The 22,397-nt window shown below is 43.5% G+C and overlaps 2 protein-coding genes across 2 annotated transcripts; both read left to right on the top strand.

Annotated features, from left to right (window-relative positions):
* The first annotated feature begins 457 nt into the window (after positions 1-457).
* Positions 458-5,743, top strand: LOC131194217 (zinc fingers and homeoboxes protein 2-like). Its single transcript, XM_058174954.1, has 2 exons — positions 458-1,828; positions 4,235-5,743. Exon 2 carries the CDS (start codon positions 4,394-4,396, stop codon positions 5,741-5,743), a length of 1,350 nt encoding a protein of 449 aa, XP_058030937.1. The 5' UTR covers positions 458-1,828; positions 4,235-4,393.
* Positions 5,744-7,579: 1,836 nt separating this feature from the next.
* Positions 7,580-21,466, top strand: ZHX2 (zinc fingers and homeoboxes 2). Its single transcript, XM_058175274.1, is given in 3 exon segments — positions 7,580-8,604; positions 8,607-10,499; positions 20,228-21,466. Coding segments are annotated over 2 exon segments (2,394 nt in total). The 5' UTR covers positions 7,580-8,099; the 3' UTR covers positions 10,496-10,499; positions 20,228-21,466.
* The last annotated feature ends 931 nt before the right edge of the window (positions 21,467-22,397 follow it).

Raw genomic sequence — 22,397 nt, 5'->3', positions numbered from 1 at the left:
CATGTGTGCATGCACAGGGGACGCATTGCATTATGGAATACGGTACGCTCACATGCTATCGCGTGCACGTTTTTGGCACATGACGAGAAAAAGGTTAGCTATCACTGGAATATAGTCTTTACTATCAGAGAAAGGTTTTGTGAGAAGATGGCCGGGCCAGAAAGAAAACAGAAGCATCAGATAACTTCCACCAACAACAGTACCGGGCTGGCCCCTGGCATGTTTTAAACTGCTTTTCTGTGGTCACTTTTAAAGGGTGAGAAGAGAGAATTGTTTAATTAATTCAATTGCATTCAAATTTAATTACATTTAAAATGTAACTTTTATTCTGCCTATTCTATTTCTTTCTTTGCCCAGATCCTGCCCACTTTTTGACATGCAAGACCTGGCTTATCTGGAGGCATCAAAAACCTGTGCCCCTTAAGGCAAGACCTTTCAGATCTCTTAGAACTGGGAATGACCAAATGAATGTCCCCAAGCTCAAAGCCCCAAGATCTGTGTATCTCCCAAAGATGAATTTTGAAAGGAAAATGCACAAGGAGAAAGAGTAGTTAGACATCTCCCAGGACCACTTGCCTAGTTAGTGAGGAAAGGAATAATTTCGCGGGCATTTACATCTTTGGAATATGCCATGTCTTTCATGCTCAGGTTTTCTTGGGAAAGGTCATTTGGATAACCCTTTTCTAAATTACGTTTTAGGGTTTGTTGTTCTGGAATTACTGAGAAGTAGGATAATGATCCACCAACCCACTTGCAGGCCATAGCATCTTGAGTTGCTGTAGAAGGAAGAGGGAATGGCCTTGAGAGACAGGGGGAGGAGCTGTTGCCAAGGCAACAATCGGATAAAAAGAAATTCAAGTCCAAAGCAGGAATGTAATGTAGGAAAAAGTCTGAGACAAGATCCTTCTTAATTCTAATAGTCTGTGAAAATAACCTTGGGAGACATGAGAAAGAGCCACGGCTTAGCCCTAAACAATGGTCTGATAAGAGAAATCTGAATCCAAGCAGGAGTGGGAATGGAGAAAGCATCTCAGAATTAACCCTATGTAGTTTGCTGTGGCTCAGCTCAGCAGTTAAGACACTAAGCTTGTAAGCTAGAGAGCTGACAGCCCACACAACGAACGGGATGAGCTCCCGTTACTTGCCCCCGCTCCTGCTTGCCTAGCAGTTCAAAAGCATGCAAATGCGAGTAGATAAATAGGTACCACTTCAGTGGGAAAGTAACGCCGTTCCGTGTGCCTTTGGTGTATCGCCATGCTGGCCATATGACCACAGATATTGTCCTCGGACAACGCTGGGTCCCTCGGCCTAGAAACGGAGATGAACACTGTGGCCTAGAGCAGGAGTCTCCAACCTTCAAAGCTGGCTGGGGAATTCTGGGAGTTGAAGTCCACCAGGCTTAAACTTGCCGAGGTTGGAGATCCCTGCCTTAGAGTCAGACACAACTGGACAGGGAAACTTTTAGCTTGCTAGAATGTAAATGCAGGGGAGGGGGGAATTTTTACTGCAATTTTTTTGCTTGTTAGAAAGTCACAAGAGCGGATCTCATGACCCCAAGAACACTGCAGCCGTCAAGCATCTGAATCTAAATCACGTGACCATGGGGATGCTAGGTCGTAAGTGTGAAAAATGGTCGTAAGCCACTTTTTCCAGTAACGTTGTAACTGTCAGGGTTTGAACCAGTGATGGGTTTCTACCAGTTCACCCCGGTTCGGGAGAACCAGTAGTGGCAGTGGTGGGAGGCTCCGCCCACCCGCCTGGACGTCATCACAGATGCTCTGTGCAGAAGCGCCGCGCGCGAGTTCCCGCTTCCAAACTGGTAGCGAAGGTAAGTGGAACCGACTACTGATTCGAACGGTCACTAAATGAACTGTTGTTAAGTTGAGGACTACCTATATTGTAGTTCTATCTAGGGATTGGATATTATCTTGGTGCTTTAGCCAAAATTGCAATCATGCAAATCTTTTGGGACTGTTAAATTTTCCAGTACATTGTTTTTCCCCAATAAAACTTACTAGTTTCTTGGTCATCCGGGTGTTTCCTCCTGCAGAGTTTTCTGTCTTATGCAGCAGTTCTGTCTCATTGAGAGCACAATAAGGAAAACATGTAAAAACATCCTCTGACAGTCCTGTTTCTTTATTGATTTATTAATAGTTAAGTGGTCACCAGCCGTGTTGTGGGGAGATAGAACAAAACTTAACACGCTTCTTTTCATTGGAAATAAATAAAAGCAGCTGGAGGCAGAGGGCTGGGGAATTGAAGCTCATCTGGCAGAAATATTCCATGCCTTTGGATTTAAGACAGTGGTGAAATCCAGTTTTTTTTTACTACCGGTTCTGTGGGTGCGGCTTGGTGGGCGTGGGGTGGCTTGGTGGGCGTGGCAGGAAAAGGATACTGCAAAATCTCCATTCCCACCCCATTCCAGGGGGAAGGATACTATAAAATCCCCATTCCCACCCCACTCCTGGGGGAAGAATATTGCAAAATCTCCATTCCCACCCCACTTTGGGGCCAGCCAGAGGTGGTATTTGCCAGTTCTCCAAACGACTTAAAATTTCCGCTACCGGTTCTCCGAACTGCTCAAAATTTCCGCTACCGGTTCTCCAGAACCTGTCAGAACCTGCTGGATTTCACTCCTGGTTTAAGACCTCTAGGGTGCTTGTTATAAAATAAATGCAAATTATTCTGGGGTATGAATTTTCATGAGACTCAGTTGTTATAGATTTCTTTTTAAGAAGCCAAGTCATTGTTGGGTCGTTCATGAGAGCAGATGAGATACATGGGATACTTCCATGCATTTTCTTGGCAGCCTAATAAAAATGGTTTACTTCTGCTTTTTTTCCAGCATATTTCTTGACCCTATCCTACATTACCCTGGCTGACCTGGCTCCCAAACACAACATTTGTAACATTCCCTTTATTAGGAGCGTCAGCAGCCCCGGCCCAGTCTCTCTCTCGCACAGCAAGCTAACGAAATATCTAAGTGCCTGTGCAAAAGCGAAGCTCGCTCCCTTTCCCCATGAAATGGCTCCAACACACCAGGAGCCTCTCTCTCCCCACATTCGTAAAGAAAGTCCTGGAAGGTGCGCTCGCTCGTTTCCAACATCAGAGACACACACACACACTCAGAAGGCGCACTGACTCTCAGCGCAGCAGATTCCACAAAAGAATTCTGATAAAGTTCCAGACAGGATTCAGAAGTTTGGATTATCTGTGGCTGACCGACAGGAAGACGAATAGTCACACCTATTCATCTCTGCCCCCTGCCTTTTATCCTCAGAGCTAAGGTGGGGTTTAACTAGCAGCGGTGGCTTTTCCGTCCCAATGACCGGCCCATAGCATCCCACTGCTCTCCTCTCTTCTGCCTGCTGCGCATCCGCGCATCAGGCACAAGACCCAGCTGTTCCTCCTCTTCTTCATCAGCCACCTCCAGACCTGGGGGCTCTTGCCTCTGCATCTGGGAGTTGATGGACGGCCCAGGGCCTCTGTCTCTATCTCTGACAGCTCCGTTCCCTCTTCATCCTTGGAGATCTCTGGTTGCCTTGATGCTGGCCCCAACTCACACTCCGCCGCCGCCTCTGATTCGGCCGCTGGAGGGGCTGGCGACTGACAGGCCACAACACCTGGCCTTCTCAAATAATTACCATCTAATTACTAAATACTAAATTACTAAATGTTGTACCTTGATGAAGGTATCTTTTCTTTTATGTACACTGAGAGCATATGCACCAAGACAAATTCCTTGTGTGTCCAATCACACTTGGCCAATAAAAAAGGGCAAACCCTTATTAGCTTTCTTGATACTATTATTAAAAGGATACAGGTGCTCCCTGACTTACAACAGTTCACTTAGTGATTATTTGAAGTTACAATGGCACTGAAAAAAGTGACTTACGACATTGTTCACATTTACAACCATTGCAGCATCCCCATGGTCACGTGATCAAAATTCAGACTGTTGGCCACTGGCATGTAATTTATGATGTTTGCAGTGTCCCGGAGTCACGCAATCTTCTTTCTGACAAGCAAAAGACAATGGGGAAGCCCGGATTCATTTAGCAACAGAATGTTTAGGCTCATTTGTGGCCGTAAGTCGAGAGCTACCTGAAAATGTATAACTCTTGGCCTTTCCAAAGGTAGAGTTAAAAGTAGAGTGATGATTGCCTTTTTTTTTCCTTCAGGGAGAAGGAAGATGTGCACATTTTAACAAGGTGTATCTTGTTTTATAATGCAGGTGTAATGCAGATCACTTTGTATGGTGGGCCACGGCCAAAAGCTACGGATGGCACTAGTCTCCTTTAGAGTCCACCCTGGGATTATTCCTGGAAGTGCTAAAAGCATTTAAGAGGACACCTTTGGGACTGTTGCTTCCAAGGGCACTTCTACAGCGATCATGGCAAGCAAACGGAAGTCAACAACTCCATGTATGGTACGAGCATCTGAAGCACCAGAGTCCGGGGACCCCTTGGACTGCAGTGTAGGAAAAGCCCCTGGGGCTCCCGAGCAGGACTTAGGAAATAATTTGGCAGCTGGCAAGGACGTTTTTGAGAACGACTGTGAAGTGATTGAGGGGAAATCTTCTCCAGCCAACCCAACGAGGAAAACTCTCGGCGGTTACGAGTGTAAGTACTGCCCGTACTCCACCCAGAACCTGAACGAATTCACAGAGCATATAGACATGCAACACCCCAATGTGATTCTCAACCCCCTCTACGTATGTTCCGAATGCAACTTTACAACCAAAAAGTATGATTCCTTATCCGAGCACAACGCAAAGCTCCATCCGGGAGAAAACAATTTCAAGCTTAAGTTGATCAAGCTCAACAATCAGACTGTCTTAGAACAATCCATTGAAGGGACAGGAGATCCAGCCGTGGTTGAAAGCCCTGACTGTGAAGGGGTAGGCGATACAAACAAAGCGGCCCAGATCATTAACCTAGGAAAGCCTAACTGCGAGGCCAAGAAAGCGTCTGTTGACAACCATCTTGATGGGATGCCTCAACTTTTTTCAGATATCACTGAGCCAATTACTTGTATTAATGGAGCAGAAATCCTTCAAGATATTCTGGCCCATGTGATGCCCTCCGTACAGCTCCCGCCAAATATCAACCTAGTTCCCAAAGTCCCTGTTCCCCTGAATAGTACCAAATACAATTCTGCACTAGACACTAATTCTACTATGATCAGCTCCTTCAACAAGTTTCCGTATCCTACACAGGCAGAATTGTCGTGGCTGACGGCCGCCTCCAAGCACCCCGAAGAGCAGATTAGAATTTGGTTTGCCACTCAACGTTTGAAGCACGGCATCAGCTGGTCCCCCGAAGAGGTGGAAGAGGCAAGGAAGAAGATGTTCAATGGCACCATTCAGCCAACCCACCAAACCATTGCGGTTCTCCCAGCCCATGTTGCCACAGCCAAGATGCCCCAGCCACTGATTCAGACGGCTGTGCCTTGTCAGATACTCAGTCAAACTGGCCTAGTATTGACCCAAGTCTCGAATGGATCAAACGTTTCCCCAATTACCCTCGCTGTGGCAGCCAACCAGGGTCAGAAACGGGGTGTGCAGAACCAGCTGGGCACCCCAGAAGCCAAACGTCAGCATGTCAACCCAACAGATGTCTTGGCCAAGCAGAACGCATCTGCCGCTCCAGTAAGCACAGCAACAATGCCACACTCTACCGTATCGCCGGCATCAACCAGCGACCGCAAAAAAACCAAGGAACAGATTGTTTTTCCCCAATAAAACTTACTAGTTTCTTGGTCATCCGGGTGTTTCCTCCTGCAGAGTTTTCTGTCTTATGCAGCAGTTCTGTCTCATTGAGAGCACAATAAGGAAAACATGTAAAAACATCCTCTGACAGTCCTGTTTCTTTATTGATTTATTAATAGTTAAGTGGTCACCAGCCGTGTTGTGGGGAGATAGAACAAAACTTAACACGCTTCTTTTCATTGGAAATAAATAAAAGCAGCTGGAGGCAGAGGGCTGGGGAATTGAAGCTCATCTGGCAGAAATATTCCATGCCTTTGGATTTAAGACAGTGGTGAAATCCAGTGGTTTTTTTTACTACCGGTTCTGTGGGTGCGGCTTGGTGGGCATGGGGTGGCTTGGTGGGCGTGGCAGGAAAAGGATACTGCAAAATCTCCATTCCCACCCCACTCCTGGGGGAAGGATATTGCAAAATCTCCATTCCCACCCCACTTTGGGGCCAGCCAGAGGTGGTATTTGCCAGTTCTCCAAACGACTTAAAATTTCCGCTACCGGTTCTCCGAACTGCTCAAAATTTCCGCTACCGGTTCTCCAGAACCTGTCAGAACCTGCTGGATTTCACTCCTGGTTTAAGACCTCTAGGGTGCTTGTTATAAAATAAATGCAAATTATTCTGGGGTATGAATTTTCATGAGACTCGGTTGTTATAGATTTCTTTTTAAGAAGCCAAGTCATTGTTGGGTTCTTCATGAGAGCAGATGAGATACATGGGATACTTCCATGCATTTTCTTGGCAGCCTAATAAAAATGGTTTACTTCTGCTTTTTTTCCAGCATATTTCCTGACCCTATCCTACATCACCCTGGTTTTCTGACCTGGCTCCCAAACACAACATTTGTAACTAAACATTCCCTTTATTAGGAGCGTCAGCAGCCCCGGCCCAGAGTCTCTCTCTCGCACAGCAAGCTAACGAAATCTCTAAGTGCCTGTGCAAAAGCGAAGCTTGCTCCCTTTCCCCGTGAAATGGCTCCAACACACCAGGAGCCTCTCTCTCCCCACATTCGTAAAGGAAGTCCTGGAAGATGCGCTCGCTCGTTTCCAACATCAGAGACACACACACACACTCAGAAGGCGCGCTGACTCTCAGCGCAGCAGATTCCACAAAAGAATTCTGATAAAGTTCCAGACAGGATTCAGAAGTTTGGATTATCTGTGGCTGACCGACAGGAAGACGAATAGTCACACCTATTCATCTCTGCCCCCTGCCTTTTATCCTCAGAGCTAAGGTGGGGTTTAACTAGCAGCGGTGGCTTTTCCGTCCCAATGACCGGCCCATAGCATCCCACTGCTCTCCTCTCCTCTGCCTGCTGCGCATCCGCGCATCAGGCACAAGACCCAGCTGTTCCTCCTCTTCTTCATCAGCCACCTCCAGACCTGGTGGCTCTTGCCTCTGCATCTGGAAGTTGACGGACGGCCCAGGGCCTCTGTCTCTATCTCTGACAGCTCCGTTCCCTCTTCATCCTTGGAGATCTCTGGTTGCCTTGATGCTGGCCCCAACTCACACTCCGCCGCCGCCTCTGATTCGGCCGCTGGAGGGGCTGGCGACTGACAGGCCACAACACCTGGCCTTCTCAAATAATTACCATCTAATTACTAAATACTAAATTACTAAATGTTGTACCTTGATGAAGGTATCTTTTCTTTTATGTACACTGAGAGCATATGCACCAAGACAAATTCCTTGTGTGTCCAATCACACTTGGCCAATAAAAAAGGGCAAACCCTTATTAGCTTTCTTGATACTATTATTAAAAGGATACAGGTGCTCCCTGACTTACAACAGTTCACTTAGTGATTATTTGAAGTTACAATGGCACTGAAAAAAGTGACTTACGACATTGTTCACATTTACAACCATTGCAGCATCCCCATGGTCACGTGATCAAAATTCAGACTGTTGGCCACTGGCATGTAATTTATGATGTTTGCAGTGTCCCGGAGTCACGCAATCTTCTTTCTGACAAGCAAAAGACAATGGGGAAGCCCGGATTCATTTAGCAACAGAATGTTTAGGCTCATTTGTGGCCGTAAGTCGAGAGCTACCTGAAAATGTATAACTCTTGGCCTTTCCAAAGGTAGAGTTAAAAGTAGAGTGATGATTGCCTTTTTTTTTCCTTCAGGGAGAAGGAAGATGTGCACATTTTAACAAGGTGTATCTTGTTTTATAATGCAGGTGTAATGCAGATCACTTTGTATGGTGGGCCACGGCCAAAAGCTACGGATGGCACTAGTCTCCTTTAGAGTCCACCCTGGGATTATTCCTGGAAGTGCTAAAAGCATTTAAGAGGACACCTTTGGGACTGTTGCTTCCAAGGGCACTTCTACAGCGATCATGGCAAGCAAACGGAAGTCAACAACTCCATGTATGGTACGAGCATCTGAAGCACCAGAGTCCGGGGACCCCTTGGACTGCAGTGTAGGAAAAGCCCCTGGGGCTCCCGAGCAGGACTTAGGAAATAATTTGGCAGCTGGCAAGGACGTTTTTGAGAACGACTGTGAAGTGATTGAGGGGAAATCTTCTCCAGCCAACCCAACGAGGAAAACTCTCGGCGGTTACGAGTGTAAGTACTGCCCGTACTCCACCCAGAACCTGAACGAATTCACAGAGCATATAGACATGCAACACCCCAATGTGATTCTCAACCCCCTCTACGTATGTTCCGAATGCAACTTTACAACCAAAAAGTATGATTCCTTATCCGAGCACAACGCAAAGCTCCATCCGGGAGAAAACAATTTCAAGCTTAAGTTGATCAAGCTCAACAATCAGACTGTCTTAGAACAATCCATTGAAGGGACAGGAGATCCAGCCGTGGTTGAAAGCCCTGACTGTGAAGGGTAGGCGATACAAACAAAGCGGCCCAGATCATTAACCTAGGAAAGCCTAACTGCGAGGCCAAGAAAGCGTCTGTTGACAACCATCTTGATGGGATGCCTCAACTTTTTTCAGATATCACTGAGCCAATTACTTGTATTAATGGAGCAGAAATCCTTCAAGATATTCTGGCCCATGTGATGCCCTCCGTACAGCTCCCGCCAAATATCAACCTAGTTCCCAAAGTCCCTGTTCCCCTGAATAGTACCAAATACAATTCTGCACTAGACACTAATTCTACTATGATCAGCTCCTTCAACAAGTTTCCGTATCCTACACAGGCAGAATTGTCGTGGCTGACGGCCGCCTCCAAGCACCCCGAAGAGCAGATTAGAATTTGGTTTGCCACTCAACGTTTGAAGCACGGCATCAGCTGGTCCCCCGAAGAGGTGGAAGAGGCAAGGAAGAAGATGTTCAATGGCACCATTCAGCCAACCCACCAAACCATTGCGGTTCTCCCAGCCCATGTTGCCACAGCCAAGATGCCCCAGCCACTGATTCAGACGGCTGTGCCTTGTCAGATACTCAGTCAAACTGGCCTAGTATTGACCCAAGTCTCGAATGGATCAAACGTTTCCCCAATTACCCTCGCTGTGGCAGCCAACCAGGGTCAGAAACGGGGTGTGCAGAACCAGCTGGGCACCCCAGAAGCCAAACGTCAGCATGTCAACCCAACAGATGTCTTGGCCAAGCAGAACGCATCTGCCGCTCCAGTAAGCACAGCAACAATGCCACACTCTACCGTATCGCCGGCATCAACCAGCGACCGCAAAAAAACCAAGGAACAGATTGCTTCTCTGAAGGCAAGCTTCATCGTCACCCAGTTTCCCGACGATGCAGAAGTTTACAGGTTAATTGAAGTCACTGGGCTCTCCAGGAGTGAGATCAAGAAGTGGTTCAGCGACCATCGTTACCGGAATCAGCGGGGAATTAGCCATATCACGAGTGACTCTGTAGCCAAGGACCAGCTTGCTCTAGGTAGCGCCCGACAGGACCACCCTTATCATCCCTATCCGGATTTCATTTTCCAGCAGTTCAAAGGAAAAACGCAAAAACAAATCGCGATCCTTGAGGAAAGTTTCCTTAAAAACTCTTTTCCGACACATATCGAGTTGGAAAGACTTAGGACCGACGCCAGGATGACCAGAAGAGAGGTTGACTGCTGGTTTGCTGAACGGAGAAAACTTAGGGATAATATGGAACAAGCCGTCTTAGACTCAATGGGATCAAGCATAAAGAATAAGGACCCAGTTGCTTCCAACGGCGCAACCAATCAAACAGAGCAGGTCAGCATTTCCCAACCTCCAACGTCTTTGTTAAAGTGCTCCACGGCCTTTGCTCCAAGCAGCCAAGAGCAGGTCCGCTTACTGAAGAATACGTTTGTTAGAACTCAGTGGCCTTCCCCACAGGAGTATGATGAATTGGCAGCTCAGACGGGACTCACCAGAACGGAAATAGTCCGTTGGTTCAAGGAGAACAGAAGCTCGCTAAGGATGGGGACCTTAAAATGGCTAGACCAGTATCAACAGCAGAGTGTCACTGATGAGTGTGCAGAAACTAAGGGTCCCAAGCCACCTGGGCCAAAGAATAATCATAATGTTCAGCTACCCAACAAGGAGAACCAGAAAGTTGGGAAGCTAAGCGCAGAAAGTCCAGAACAGTCTGATGTTCAGATTAGCCAAAATAGTCAGGATGGTGAAGAGAAACCAAAGGCTGGCAATGTAAATTGGGTGCAGCTGAGTATAGATGACGATGCTGCTTCAGACTGCATAGAGAGCTGGAACGAAACGGGACCTAAAAGCAAAACAGATTTTGATTCTGAAAGTATATCTGGTGATAACGCTCACACCTAGACAGGTAATAATAACGCAGATGCTTTTGTCAATCTAACTTTTAGCCCTGCCTCTTCCTTCCTCTTGATTTCCTTTTTCTCAGTGCCAGAGAGTATTTTGAGCAGAGTATTTTTTTTTCCAAAGGATGTATACACAGTGATGCTCTAGAAACACGACTCCCCAAACCTGGTAATTTTAAGATTTGTGGACTTCAACCCCCAGAATTCCCTGTGGCTGACTGAGGAATTCTAGGAGTTGAAATCCACAGATCTGAAAAGTTGCCAAGTTTGGAGACCCCCTGCTCTAGAAGGAAATGAATTTGGAACATGGAACCTGTCCTGACGTTGGGTCAAAAAATATTTTCAGTCTAGTTGGGTATTGCCCGTTTCAGCTGGCAGAGAAGAATTTGTTATGAACTAACTTACCTTCCAAGATAAGCAATAATTGCCAAAATCCCCAGTTTTCATTGTTAAAAGAAAGCCCGTAGCCCTTGTAGAAACAGTTATAAAGCAAAATCTGAAGTCACTTTTCTGCCTCTTATATAAAAACAAAGCCTCTTCTTGCTTTGCAAGTGGTTTCTAGCTCTTGAACAAACGGTGTTAATCAATGGCACGAACACAGCCCGGGGAAAATTTTGTTTCGTTTTGATCTTCCTTTCTGAGAAATAATTTTCAACACCTAAAAGAAGACCCTTGGTTCTGAAACTGCAGCTTCTGGTATAAATACAGTTATATAGTAATGCATTGGCTGAAAAACAAAAAGTGGGAGAGATGATAAAGAGTTGATAAAATACTTCTACAATTGATTTTGCTTTCTCGGTTCAAAAAAAAAAAAGTAACTCTGCCGCTATGGGTAGATGAATGTATTATTGTTTATTTATATATTTCATAATGAGGGAAAGAGGGGTTATGACATAAGGTGGCCCATCAAGATATCAAAGTCCTCCGATGCCCTTTGGGGAAGAGGGGGGAGAGAGATGGTTGCACGGTAATCCTGCCGAATAATCCAGTTTGTCACAAGGCTGCTCAAAAATTGGTTTCTTCTTGAGTATTGTTCCTGTGTCGTACCTCGTGTGGACTCTGGATCAATCCCATGGCACTGCTGAATTCTGACAAAGGGATCAGGTGTCTGTTTGATATTTAGACCCTGAATGCTTCATTGAGCCACAGATATATTTTTTTTAAAAAAAAGATAAAAAGTCCAGGTTAGCTCTGTGGTTCTTAAAGGGTTTGGAACCAAGACCCAAACACCCACCTCCTCCTCCTTTCTGTACCTGTGTATCATTCTTTCTGTAGCTTGCCCTACATTGTACTACTTATTGATAGGTGAGTTCTCTGTCACACTCAGCTTCCTCCTCTCTATGTCTGGGCTCTTTTTTGTATGGTCTTGCACATCTCTGTCTTCTGCCTGTGCTCAGCTTTTGTGTTCCTCACCAACCCTGTCCCCTTGGTCGCTCTGTCATTTTCTCAGCCATCTTGACCTTCATCCTTCTTCCTTGATCTCCTATTCTTCATTTCCTGGATCCCACCTCCCCCACCTGTTGATGTGGTCACCATTACAAGGAAGCGGAGTGTAGAATATGAATGTGTGTATGTGTGATCGGTGTGTATGTGTACATGAGGGGAGTGAATCCTAAGTTCAAGGTTCTCCATGTCCTTGAAGTTCAGAAAGTGGCTTTGGGCTGATTGTTTTCTCCCAACAGAGCTTATCTCACAAGGGTTTTGTGGGGTGGGGGGGAATAAATTGAGGACAGATTCTTGTCCTGTCAGTCTTCCTGAGCTTTCAGAGGAGAAATGTATTATAAGCATAAAAAATAAATTAAAAAAAATACCTTTCCATTGTGTAGTGGAGATTATACTTCTTTAAAAGAGATATGAATACAGTCTTTATTGAAAAACAGTGGTTCCTGGACGCAGAAGGTGATTATAATTACAAGTTTAATTTATAACTACAAGTTAGTCTCTAATCTTCCAGTCGTGAGTAAGGAGATTAAGAACTGAAGGCCTCACAGCTCCAGATGCATGTGGAAGAAAATGATTATCTGTACTCATTTCCGTTTCACCCCAGATATTATTTTGAGGCTTCCTTTGGTCACCCTGGTGGATGACGTAAGCCAGAAACTAAATGGAGCCAGTGCAACATGGTTGGTTCTCTTGGGTTTCTCAGTTCTCATATGTTCAATCCCAACTTTCATATCTTCTGAGACTACTTTAGATGTTTAGATGCACCCAGAAGATGCAGTTGAGGAATTACTGTCACCCCCTAAGTTATTGACCTGCGTAATCTCATAGGGTTCTGTCTTACCCCTAATGTTACCTATTTAACATCTACATGAAACCACTGGGTATAATCCTCAGCAGCTCTGAGATGGAGTGCCAGCCATGTGTTCATGAAGCTCTGTTGCTCCTTACCGTTAGGAGTTTGCACCCTTGAATGTTGCTTAAATTTGATAATGATTTAATCTCCTTAGAGGAGCAAAACAAGCTGATACTAAATCCAGACAAGATACTGTTAGCAGGAAGTTGGGACACGGACTTTGGGTAGGTTGCAGTCCCTCAGAAAGCTCATTAGATGTGCCGGTGGCAGCTGTGGCGAGAAGCATATTCGCACAACAACCAGTGAGCCAGCTATGACCCTTCCTGAACTACCCAGATATTATATCCTGTCTTGACTATTGCAGTAAGCTTTACTTGGGATTGTCCTTGGAAAGCAACTGATGAAAAAAATATATGGTGTTAACCAATGCATGGCATAGGGATGATATAACAGCTGTACTGAAAGATCTGCACTGGTTCTCAGTTGCCTGCCAACATAATTTAATTTGCTGCAGTTGACATTGAAAACCTTATATGGCACAGAGCCACTGATTACATCTTGTATTGTAACTCTGAGGAGTTTTCCCAAAGTATGGAATTAGCGATTCAAGACTGGCTTACATCTTCAAAGACAGATTTCTCTTGCATTAAGAAACGTATCTCCTTTACATTTTAAATTCAGAGGTGTTCCCTAAAACATATTTGCAGAGGTTATACGATTTCAGTCTTCTTTTTTTTAAGAGCACTTTAATTTTTGGTTTTGTCCCTGCAACAACCGGGCGTAGTGTTCAAATGCCACAACAGTGTTGTTTGTCCACAGAAGACTAGCTAGCTATCTCAGTAGAACCTGTAAGGTACATGACTGTCATACAAAATGGTTAGATGTATAGCTTGCTTTTGCTCCAGACGTGTAAAATTATGTTCTGTGCTTAATTGTTATTTTTATTATTATTGTCACAATTGATTATCCATGATGTTGTTGTATCATGCCACGTTTGGAGGTTTTATTTGCCATCCTGTCTTTATTATTTGTACAAATAACTCGAGGTAGTGAACATATTCAATGCACCTTTCTCCTCCTATTTTCCCAACAACAGCCCTGTGAGATGAGTAGGGCTGAGTGAGAGGGATTGGTTCAAGGTGCCCCAGGTGGCTTTCATGGTTAAGGCAAGACTAGAACTCCCGTACTCCTGCTTTCCGACCTAGTTCCTTAACCACTAGGCCAAACTCTTTTCTTCCTCTCCCATATAATATTCATTAAATACGTGGACTTCAGAACAGATAAAAACACTTGGTTATGTAACATGGCTTGAACGTATGGCATTTGGTGCTATCAAATAGGATGATGGGTCACGTATTAAATACGGACTGAATAAATGCATAGAGGATTGGACTACCGGTGATGCTGTGGATTGCTTCCAAAATTCTTAATTATTATCATAGAGACCCACAGGAAGGGGGCATCATTGGAACTGAGCTCTTACTCTTCTGACATGCTTATGAGTTTCCTAAATGCATCTGGCTGGATACTGAAAGCTGGACAACAGAAACCTGATCCAGGAGAGCTTTTCTTAGATTTTGTTATTGATCCCTTTTATATCTTGCCTTTCTGCTTCTATACTCTCAATCCTGCAAGGTTGATTGAAAGTGAATGATGAAAGATTGTGACCAGCAAAAATTGCCTGGTTGAACTTCAAACCTCAATCATAGTTTCCTGGCTTTTTAGTCCAGCACCTCATCTACTACCCCGAAATGGCAGTTAAAAACAAAGCCCGTTTGCATCACATGAAACACTATTTTGGATGATCAAAATATAATCCGATATAAAAATGCCAAACACTCATTGTTCCAAAAAGTCACTTCCAAGCCAACATGAAGACGAGATCAACTTCAAACTTCAAAACAGTGGAGTGATGTAGTGATTGGGATGTTGGGGTAGAATTGGGGAGTCCAAGGGAACCCCGATAATCCTCAGCCAGGAAGCTCAACTGAAGGACTTTGGGCCTGTCACTCTTGTTCAGCTCAGCCCAGCCTAACTCGCAGGATTGTAGTGAGGAAAATAGGAGGAAAGAATGTGTAAATGGTATGTGAGGATGACTTTGGGAGACTGGGTAAAGAGATGCAGAGAAGAGGCAGTTTTTTACCTTACAGCAGGAATATGGGTGAGGCTGCAGGACCAGAAGGGACTCTTCCTGATTTCTTGGGCTATAAAAGGGATGAGGACCAGATATATACTTTCAGACTTGCAAGATTCTGCTAGTGTAACTTTACAATAAAATAGAATTAGCTTATCTGGCCATATTTCCTGTCTCATCTGTCTCACAAGGCTGAAAGTATATATCTCCCCCACCCCCAATTCCATTTACAAACCTGTAAACTAAAATGTGACTGCATTTTGGACACTACACAGCTGTCCTGCATTTACGGCTATTTGCAGCACTCCCTGGCCAGGTGACCGTGCTTTATGGTATTTTTGCCAGAAACTCGCATTTACTTCCAGTTTCTCGCAAAAACTGTCCCATTTTTTTCCCCTTCTTCCATGTCTAGATCAAACTTTAAACCACCAGAATGAAGCCACCTTCTTGGCTTTATTGGCCAAAAATAAATCATGATCAATAACATGTTTCTGGTAGTTGATGTACCAGCATCAACTGGGCTCTGTGTCTCTCCACATTCACACAGCATGTTGTTATCTTCTAAGAGCCTCCACTTGGGCATAATGGAGTTACATTTAGCCCCTTTAACTCTCAACCTATTGAGGGTCCTCCAAATCCGATCCTTCAGCCATATCCTCCTTTAATGTTATTCCATGCATGATTTCGAACCATCCCATAGTAAACGGTGAGTTCGCTGAACAACCGTGACATTTGCCTTATTGTTCAATGACTACTGTTAAAAAAAAATGATAGAATTAGGTGCAGTAAAGTGATCCATCTTACGACCAATATAACTTACGACCGAAATTGCGGGCACAATGCCAGCCATAAGTTGAGGACTAATTGTATTCAGGAGAAAGGGCGCATCGATCAATTTATCTTAATTGATTGAACATAAAAACAGTATTAACAATCCAAGAAGGTTATCTTTTTTTTATATGCCATCCACGTTTGCTGTTCCGTTTTTCCTGTTTGGATAACTCTGCTCTTCCATTAATATTTTAACCTTCGGATTGAAAATCCAAAAATGTGCCCTCTAGTGGGGGGAAAATCAATATTCTTACAATGCTTAAACCACATTCCAGTATAGAATAAGCAACGTTTAAACTTACTGAGTTCACTCACATTATTAGAGGATCAGATCGGTGCATGGTTGTCCTGCAATATTTGTATATCAGAATGATGATATGTTTTACTTTTTAAAAAGACTTTTGAAGGATACCTTAATGTCAGACATTTCAAAATGCACTAGTTATATCTACTACTGCTGTCTGTTGATAAAATGAAAGCTGTTTGCAGACTAGAAACTATGTTGCCTCCAGCATTATTTTCATTTCCAAAAAGATCCCCATGAGCTTCACATATGCTCCAGAGCCACCCGTAGAAAATTAAAATTGTGAGTGGCTGTGAGAGTGGGTGCATCCACCTGTCAGAAAATATTTTATTTCTGGATTAGTGCAATGTATTCTCTATGGAGCTGCCATTGAAGATTATTCGGAAGCTACAGCTGGTCAGAATGCTATAGTGCTAATAGTTATGGGTGAACCCAATGGTGAAATCCAATTTTTTTTACTACCGGTTCTGTGGGCGTGGCTTGGTGAGTGTGGCATGGCAGGGGACGGATACTGCAAAATCTCCATTCCCACCCCACTCCAGGGAAAGGATATTGCAAAATCTCCATTCCCACCCCACTCGGGGGCCAGCCAGAGTGGTATTTGCTGGTTCTCTGAACGACTCAAAATTTTCGCTACCGGTTCTACGGACTGCTCAAAATTTCCACTACCGGTTCTCCAGAACCTGTCAGAACCTGCTGGATTTCACCCCTGGGTGAACCTCAGTATGTCCATATAATGCCAGTGTTTGGAGAGTAAACGGTTGCTTACTAGTTGGCTTCTGGATGCAATTCAAAATTGCATTAAAAGTTATCACTTTTAAAATCCTACATGGACTTTACTTGTTACTTGCGAATGATTGTTCTTCAATTATTGGGGCCCATTCAGGAAGATCTAGCAGGCATGGTCTACTCCAGTTCCTATCTCTTAAGCCAGGGCTCTCCAGATTTGGCAACTTTTAAGACTTGTGGACTTCAACTCTCAGAATTTTGAGAGCTGGTTGGGGAATTCTGGGAGTTGAAGTCCATAAGTCTTAAAGTTGCCAAGTTTGGAAAGCTCTGGTTTAAATCATGGCATCTTATGGGACCCGGAAGCTTACTTTGTCTGCTGTTGCAGCTGCCCTAAGAGAAAGTATTCTTCTCATGATTCAGACCATATCAATCCTGCCCTCTTTTATGAAGCCTTGAGACCCTGTTTTTTTCCCCCCAGGCTCTGAGTCAGGAGGATTGGTAAACCTTTCTGGAGTGAGTAGTTCAGTTGCTGAATGCCTCCAGCATACATTAGTGGCCAAAATTGTGGAACCCTTTTGGGAAAAGTGTATTTTTGAGGTTTGATGGCTAATAACACTACTTTTTGGGGGGAGTTTCAAGATAATCATATTCCACTGCTGAAATGGCCTTGGAATAGCCCAGATCTTAACCCAATTGAAAAATCTGTGGAGCCAAAACTTGTTAGTCAGAAGAGACCCAGCAATAAAACCCAGTTAATAGAAGCAATCCTTCAATCTTGGTTTGACATTATAACAGCTGCAGAACTAAAAGACTAGGTTCACTCCATGGGAAGACGTTGTAAAGCCGTAATTCATGTTAAAAGTTACCCAATTAAGTATTAACTGACATGGTGATAATTTTTGTATATCTCATTTTTTCTACGTGTTTCCCTTTTCTTCTTTATACTGTAACTGCTATTCTAATCACAAATCCTTCATAAAAGTTATTGCATTACATTCTTGATTAAATTATCTTTCCATTGATACATAATTTTGTGGTACTACTCCAAAAAAAGGTGGTATTAGCTGGTTTTAGAAAATACACTTTTCCCAAAAGGTTTCCACAATTTTGGCCACTACTGTAATTTATTTCATGCTTTATTCCGTTTCATTATTGCTTATATATTTTTATAGCTGGGTTAACTGAATGCCATCTTGAGCCATTTACCAAGAGAGTGGCTATACAAGGGACAGGATCTGGAGAACACCAGGCCCCCCCGATCTTACTAAATGGGCAACAATAATTGGAAATAGGTTATAAAAGTGTATTGACTGTCAATATAATTTAGAGATGACTAATCTCTAATCTAGGTGGAAAACGAAGAGCCAGTTATGGTGTAGTCGTTAAAGGCACCCAAACCTGAAGATTTACAGTTGAGTTCTAGACCCACATTGGACTTGAAGGCATCTGAATGACCGTAGGTCACCCCTCTCCCTTTAGCCCCAGGAAGAAGGGTAGAACAGATGACTTCTGAAGCTATAGGTGAACCTGCCCCTGAAACTATGAATTGGTTTCATCTAAATAGTTGTGGGTACATAAGGAGAAATTTTCTGACAGAGCAATCAACCAATGGAACAACTTGCCTTCAGAAGTTGTGGGAGCTTCATCACTGGAGGCTTTCAAGAAGTGCTCCTCCACACACCCTCTTGCTTACCCACACCCATATTTGAACGTGTGTCATGATATTGCACATATCGTGTCATAAGGGGCGGGGGCTTAAGTTTGCACTGTTCAATTCACCATTTGGACCAAACTTTCAAATTCTGGTCTGAAAGGGTTCTGAAGTGAAAATGGATTCAATAAAAACAAAAAACAAAACCAAGCGACAGGCCACAAGAAGTCTTGAACCAATTGTAGAGAGAATGAATGAGGACTGGAATGTAAAATCACCCTATGAAGAAAAAGAAAATCATGATTGGATGGAATTGAAAGTCATGATTGGATGACATGATCACGATTGGATGAAACCGATTTTCCTCCGAATGGAGGCGGGTAGTTTACTGAATCCGAGACAGTGTAGGAAGCAGGGGTGAAATCCAAAATTTTTCCCTACTGGTTCTGTGGGTGTGGGTGGGTGTGGCAGGGGAAGGATACTGCAAAATCTCCATTCCCATTCCACTCTGGGGCCAGCCAGAGGTGGTATTGGCCAGTTCTCCAAACTACTCAAAATTTCTGCTACCGGTTCTCTAGAACCTGCTGGATTTCACCCCTGCTGGAAGCCTTATTTGGATGTGATGGAAGAAGCAAGGACGATTTGCAAGAATAAAAGGTGTTGAGTGGCTTCCTGAATGGTGTGAACTACATTTCATCACATTTCTTTTTTCCTACCCCGTTTGTACTGTACTGTATGTATTTTGTTTATACTGTATATTCATTTTTCATCAATACCCATCTCACAAACAGGTGGGCAGCACACACCAAAACGGAAACACAATACATACAAAATAATCGTTAATATCACTATTAGAAGCTTTTAAGATTATGAAAAACAGAACACTAAAAGAAAAAAACTCTTGGGTGGAAAACAGTGGAGACATCTCAATATTTCAGAAGACCCTGAGGTCCCCAGGCCTAATGGCACAACAGGGCTTTGATGGACTTCCAGAGAAACAAAATGGATGCTGGCCTCATTTGTGGGGAAAGGCTCCATAATGTGGGCACTACATCTGAAAAGGCCCACTGCCTAGGACCAGCCAAGTATAGCTCCCTAGTCCAGGGGTCTCCATCCTTGGCAACTTTGTGGACTTCAACTCCCAGAATTCCTCAGCAAAGCTGGCTGAGGAATTCTGGGAGTTGAAGTTCACAAGTCTTAAAGTTACCATGGATGGAGCTGCCCTTGCTGGGTTTGGTGAAGTGGGCAGTTGTAATTGGGGAGAGGAAGTCCCTCAAATAACCCAGTCCCATGCTTTAAAAATCAAAACTAGAACCTTGAATTGGCCCTGGAAACAGACTGGCATCCAATGCGGAAGGGAGGTTTAATGTGTTCTTCAAGAAACACACATAACTGCCTGCGCTGCTGTATTCTGTATGTGACGAAGCTTCCAGATTCCCTTCACATCTTCGAATCTTTTGACTTGCGATTTCTTACTCTTTTTTTTTTTTTTTTGCACGTCCCATCACATGGCCATAAGAGTGCAATAAGAAGTGTGTTAATTGTTTGCATAGATGGAATTTAGCCGATTTGCATGCCAAGGAAGGGTGGGACTCCCAATGTCGGAGAACATGTTAGGTCTCCTTATCGAAATCTCTACAGTAGGTCTGCTCCATTTCATAAATGCACCTGGAATAATAAAAACATGTTTGTAAACCCCACATCTTGCATATTAATATTAGGCTGGAAAAACCAGCTTTTCGGCTTGCTGTAACTTCTGGCTAAGCGTTTGCTTTTTCTCATTCGTAGGCATTTCATTCAGTTTTCTAGTCCTTTTGACTCTCGTGAGAGCACACGGTTACTAATCCTGGGATCACATAAGGTCTTCGGAAGTAGGATAGTCATGTTTGGACTCCAGAATCACAGTCAAGATGGAAGAAGAGATCATCTCTGGCTTATTTGGAGAAGTTTCATGTGCCAAAGTCCCATTTGGGGGATTTTTCTAAACAAAAAATATTGAGGTCATTGTATATAAACTTTCCCTGTAGTGTGTTGCTTTCTCAGTTTTTTGATTGTATACTTTTTGTATACTTACACTGCAGAGGTTTGTTTTTTGTTTTTGTTTTTTGCATCTTTTTTGGTTAATAGATGGAAGCAATACTTCATCTAATCCATTTCTTACAAATTGGTAATCCCTCTATCTATCCTTGTGATAACATGGAAACCTTTTGGCCTACTGCATTAATTTCTACCATTAAAAGTATACTACTATAATTTAGGTGCAGTGGTTAATTGGATTAGAAGCCAAGGGACTGCGAGTTCTAGTTCTGCCCTAGGCACAAAGCAAACTGGGTGACTTTGGGCCAGTCACACTCTCTAGGAAGAAGATATTGACAAGCTACTTCTGACAAGATTGCCAAGAAAACTGCAGACTTTGTTCCTACAGTTATCAGGAGTCGGGGTGACTCGATGGGATTACAACCATTGTTTCAGCGGAAGTTGTATTCATCTCGTTTTGCACATTTGCTCTTCTCCAACAATTCATTTGCATTCATCTCGTTCGCATTTTACACGTTTGCTTTTTCCACACATTTTACACGTCGGCTGGTGGGCATTCTTTTCTGTGCGTGGAAAGTGATCTTCATCAAATTAGAACAAATCTGTTAATGCACCCAGCAATTCATCATTTGCCAAACAGTTGAACCCAGAACTCTAGAGATGTCAAGTGTTGCTTGATCCAAGTGCTTTTCTACTACCTGGTAGTACAAACTGAAACACACAAAAAAACCTTTGCAACAGAGGGCTCAAGCTTTATACCTTGTTTTATGAGTATTATTTTTTTTGGTGAGTTTTGAGCTAGATTCTATGTCTGAGTGCACTTTTATTCTTCTGCGACTGCTGAGAAGAGAGGGAAGACTGAATTACTGTCTCTGATAAAAAGTTTAGATGACTTTCGCATGGTTTGGAGAGAATGTTTCATTTCCCTCCAACACACCCTGCTTAACCTTAATGCTAGAGATTTTAATTAAAGAGACACTTTTCTAACAATTGTTTGTTTGTCATGATTCAGTAAAACAATGTTTTGATAAGATTTTCCTCTCGCCTCTATTTTTTATTACAATCTGTTATTTTTTACAATACTGACTTGTACTTCAGAGTGACTCCAACTCATCTTAGAAGATACCACGATGTTAAGTTGTTTTTGTAACGTGGACAACTCAATTATCCAGCATTAACAACCCAAGAATTTGGGTAGAAACAAAACAATCCTGATAATGTAAGATAAATTTATCAGAGGAAGAGACGGGTGCTATGGTTTAAGTCAGGGATCTCCAACCTTGGCAACTTTAAGCCTGGAGGACTTCAACTCCCAGAATCTCCCAGAATTCTGGGAGTTGAAGTCCTCCAAGCTTAAAGTTGCCAAGGTTGGAGACTCCTGGTTTAAGTCATTCTTTCTTTTTAGTCTGAATTAGACATTTAGAATATATCTTCTAGAAACCCTTGGCAAAGTGGGATCTAGGACAACTCGCTGCAGTCAACTTGCTGTGAAACAACTCACCAAAGCCAACTCGCCATGGGATAAGAGATACACATACCAAAAAGATGGTGGAATAGAATCATGAAAGAACAGATGCAAAGGGAGGGACAAGATGAAATGTAAATGACAAAAATTAAAAAAAAAATTTTTTTAAATACTTAAATTGAATTGTTAAATTGTCCCACAAGAAGTTGGGTGCAGTTGGCAGCAGCAAGTTGTCCCATGATGCATATCCAGTGGTGGGATTCAAATAATTTAACAACCGGTTCTCTGCCCTAGTGATTTCTTCCAACAACCAGTTCACCAAACTGCTCAGAAAACTAACAACCAGATCTCCCAAAGTGGTGCGAACTGGCTGAATCCCACCACTGTGTATATCCAAAGGAGAACATCTATGATAACTAAAAGGCCTGGAAGGAAAGGATTATGAGAAATGGTTGG

Source organism: Ahaetulla prasina, chromosome 3 (assembly GCF_028640845.1).
Source record: "Ahaetulla prasina isolate Xishuangbanna chromosome 3, ASM2864084v1, whole genome shotgun sequence".
Taxonomy (NCBI): domain Eukaryota; kingdom Metazoa; phylum Chordata; class Lepidosauria; order Squamata; family Colubridae; genus Ahaetulla; species Ahaetulla prasina.
The sequence above is the reverse complement of the archived record's forward strand: the minus strand, read 5'-3'. Positions and strand labels throughout refer to the sequence as shown.

Coding starts and splice junctions, on each gene's coding strand:
- LOC131194217 (XM_058174954.1), top strand. CDS start 4,394: ATGGCAAGCAAACGGAAGTCAACAACTCCATGTATGGTACGAGCATCT.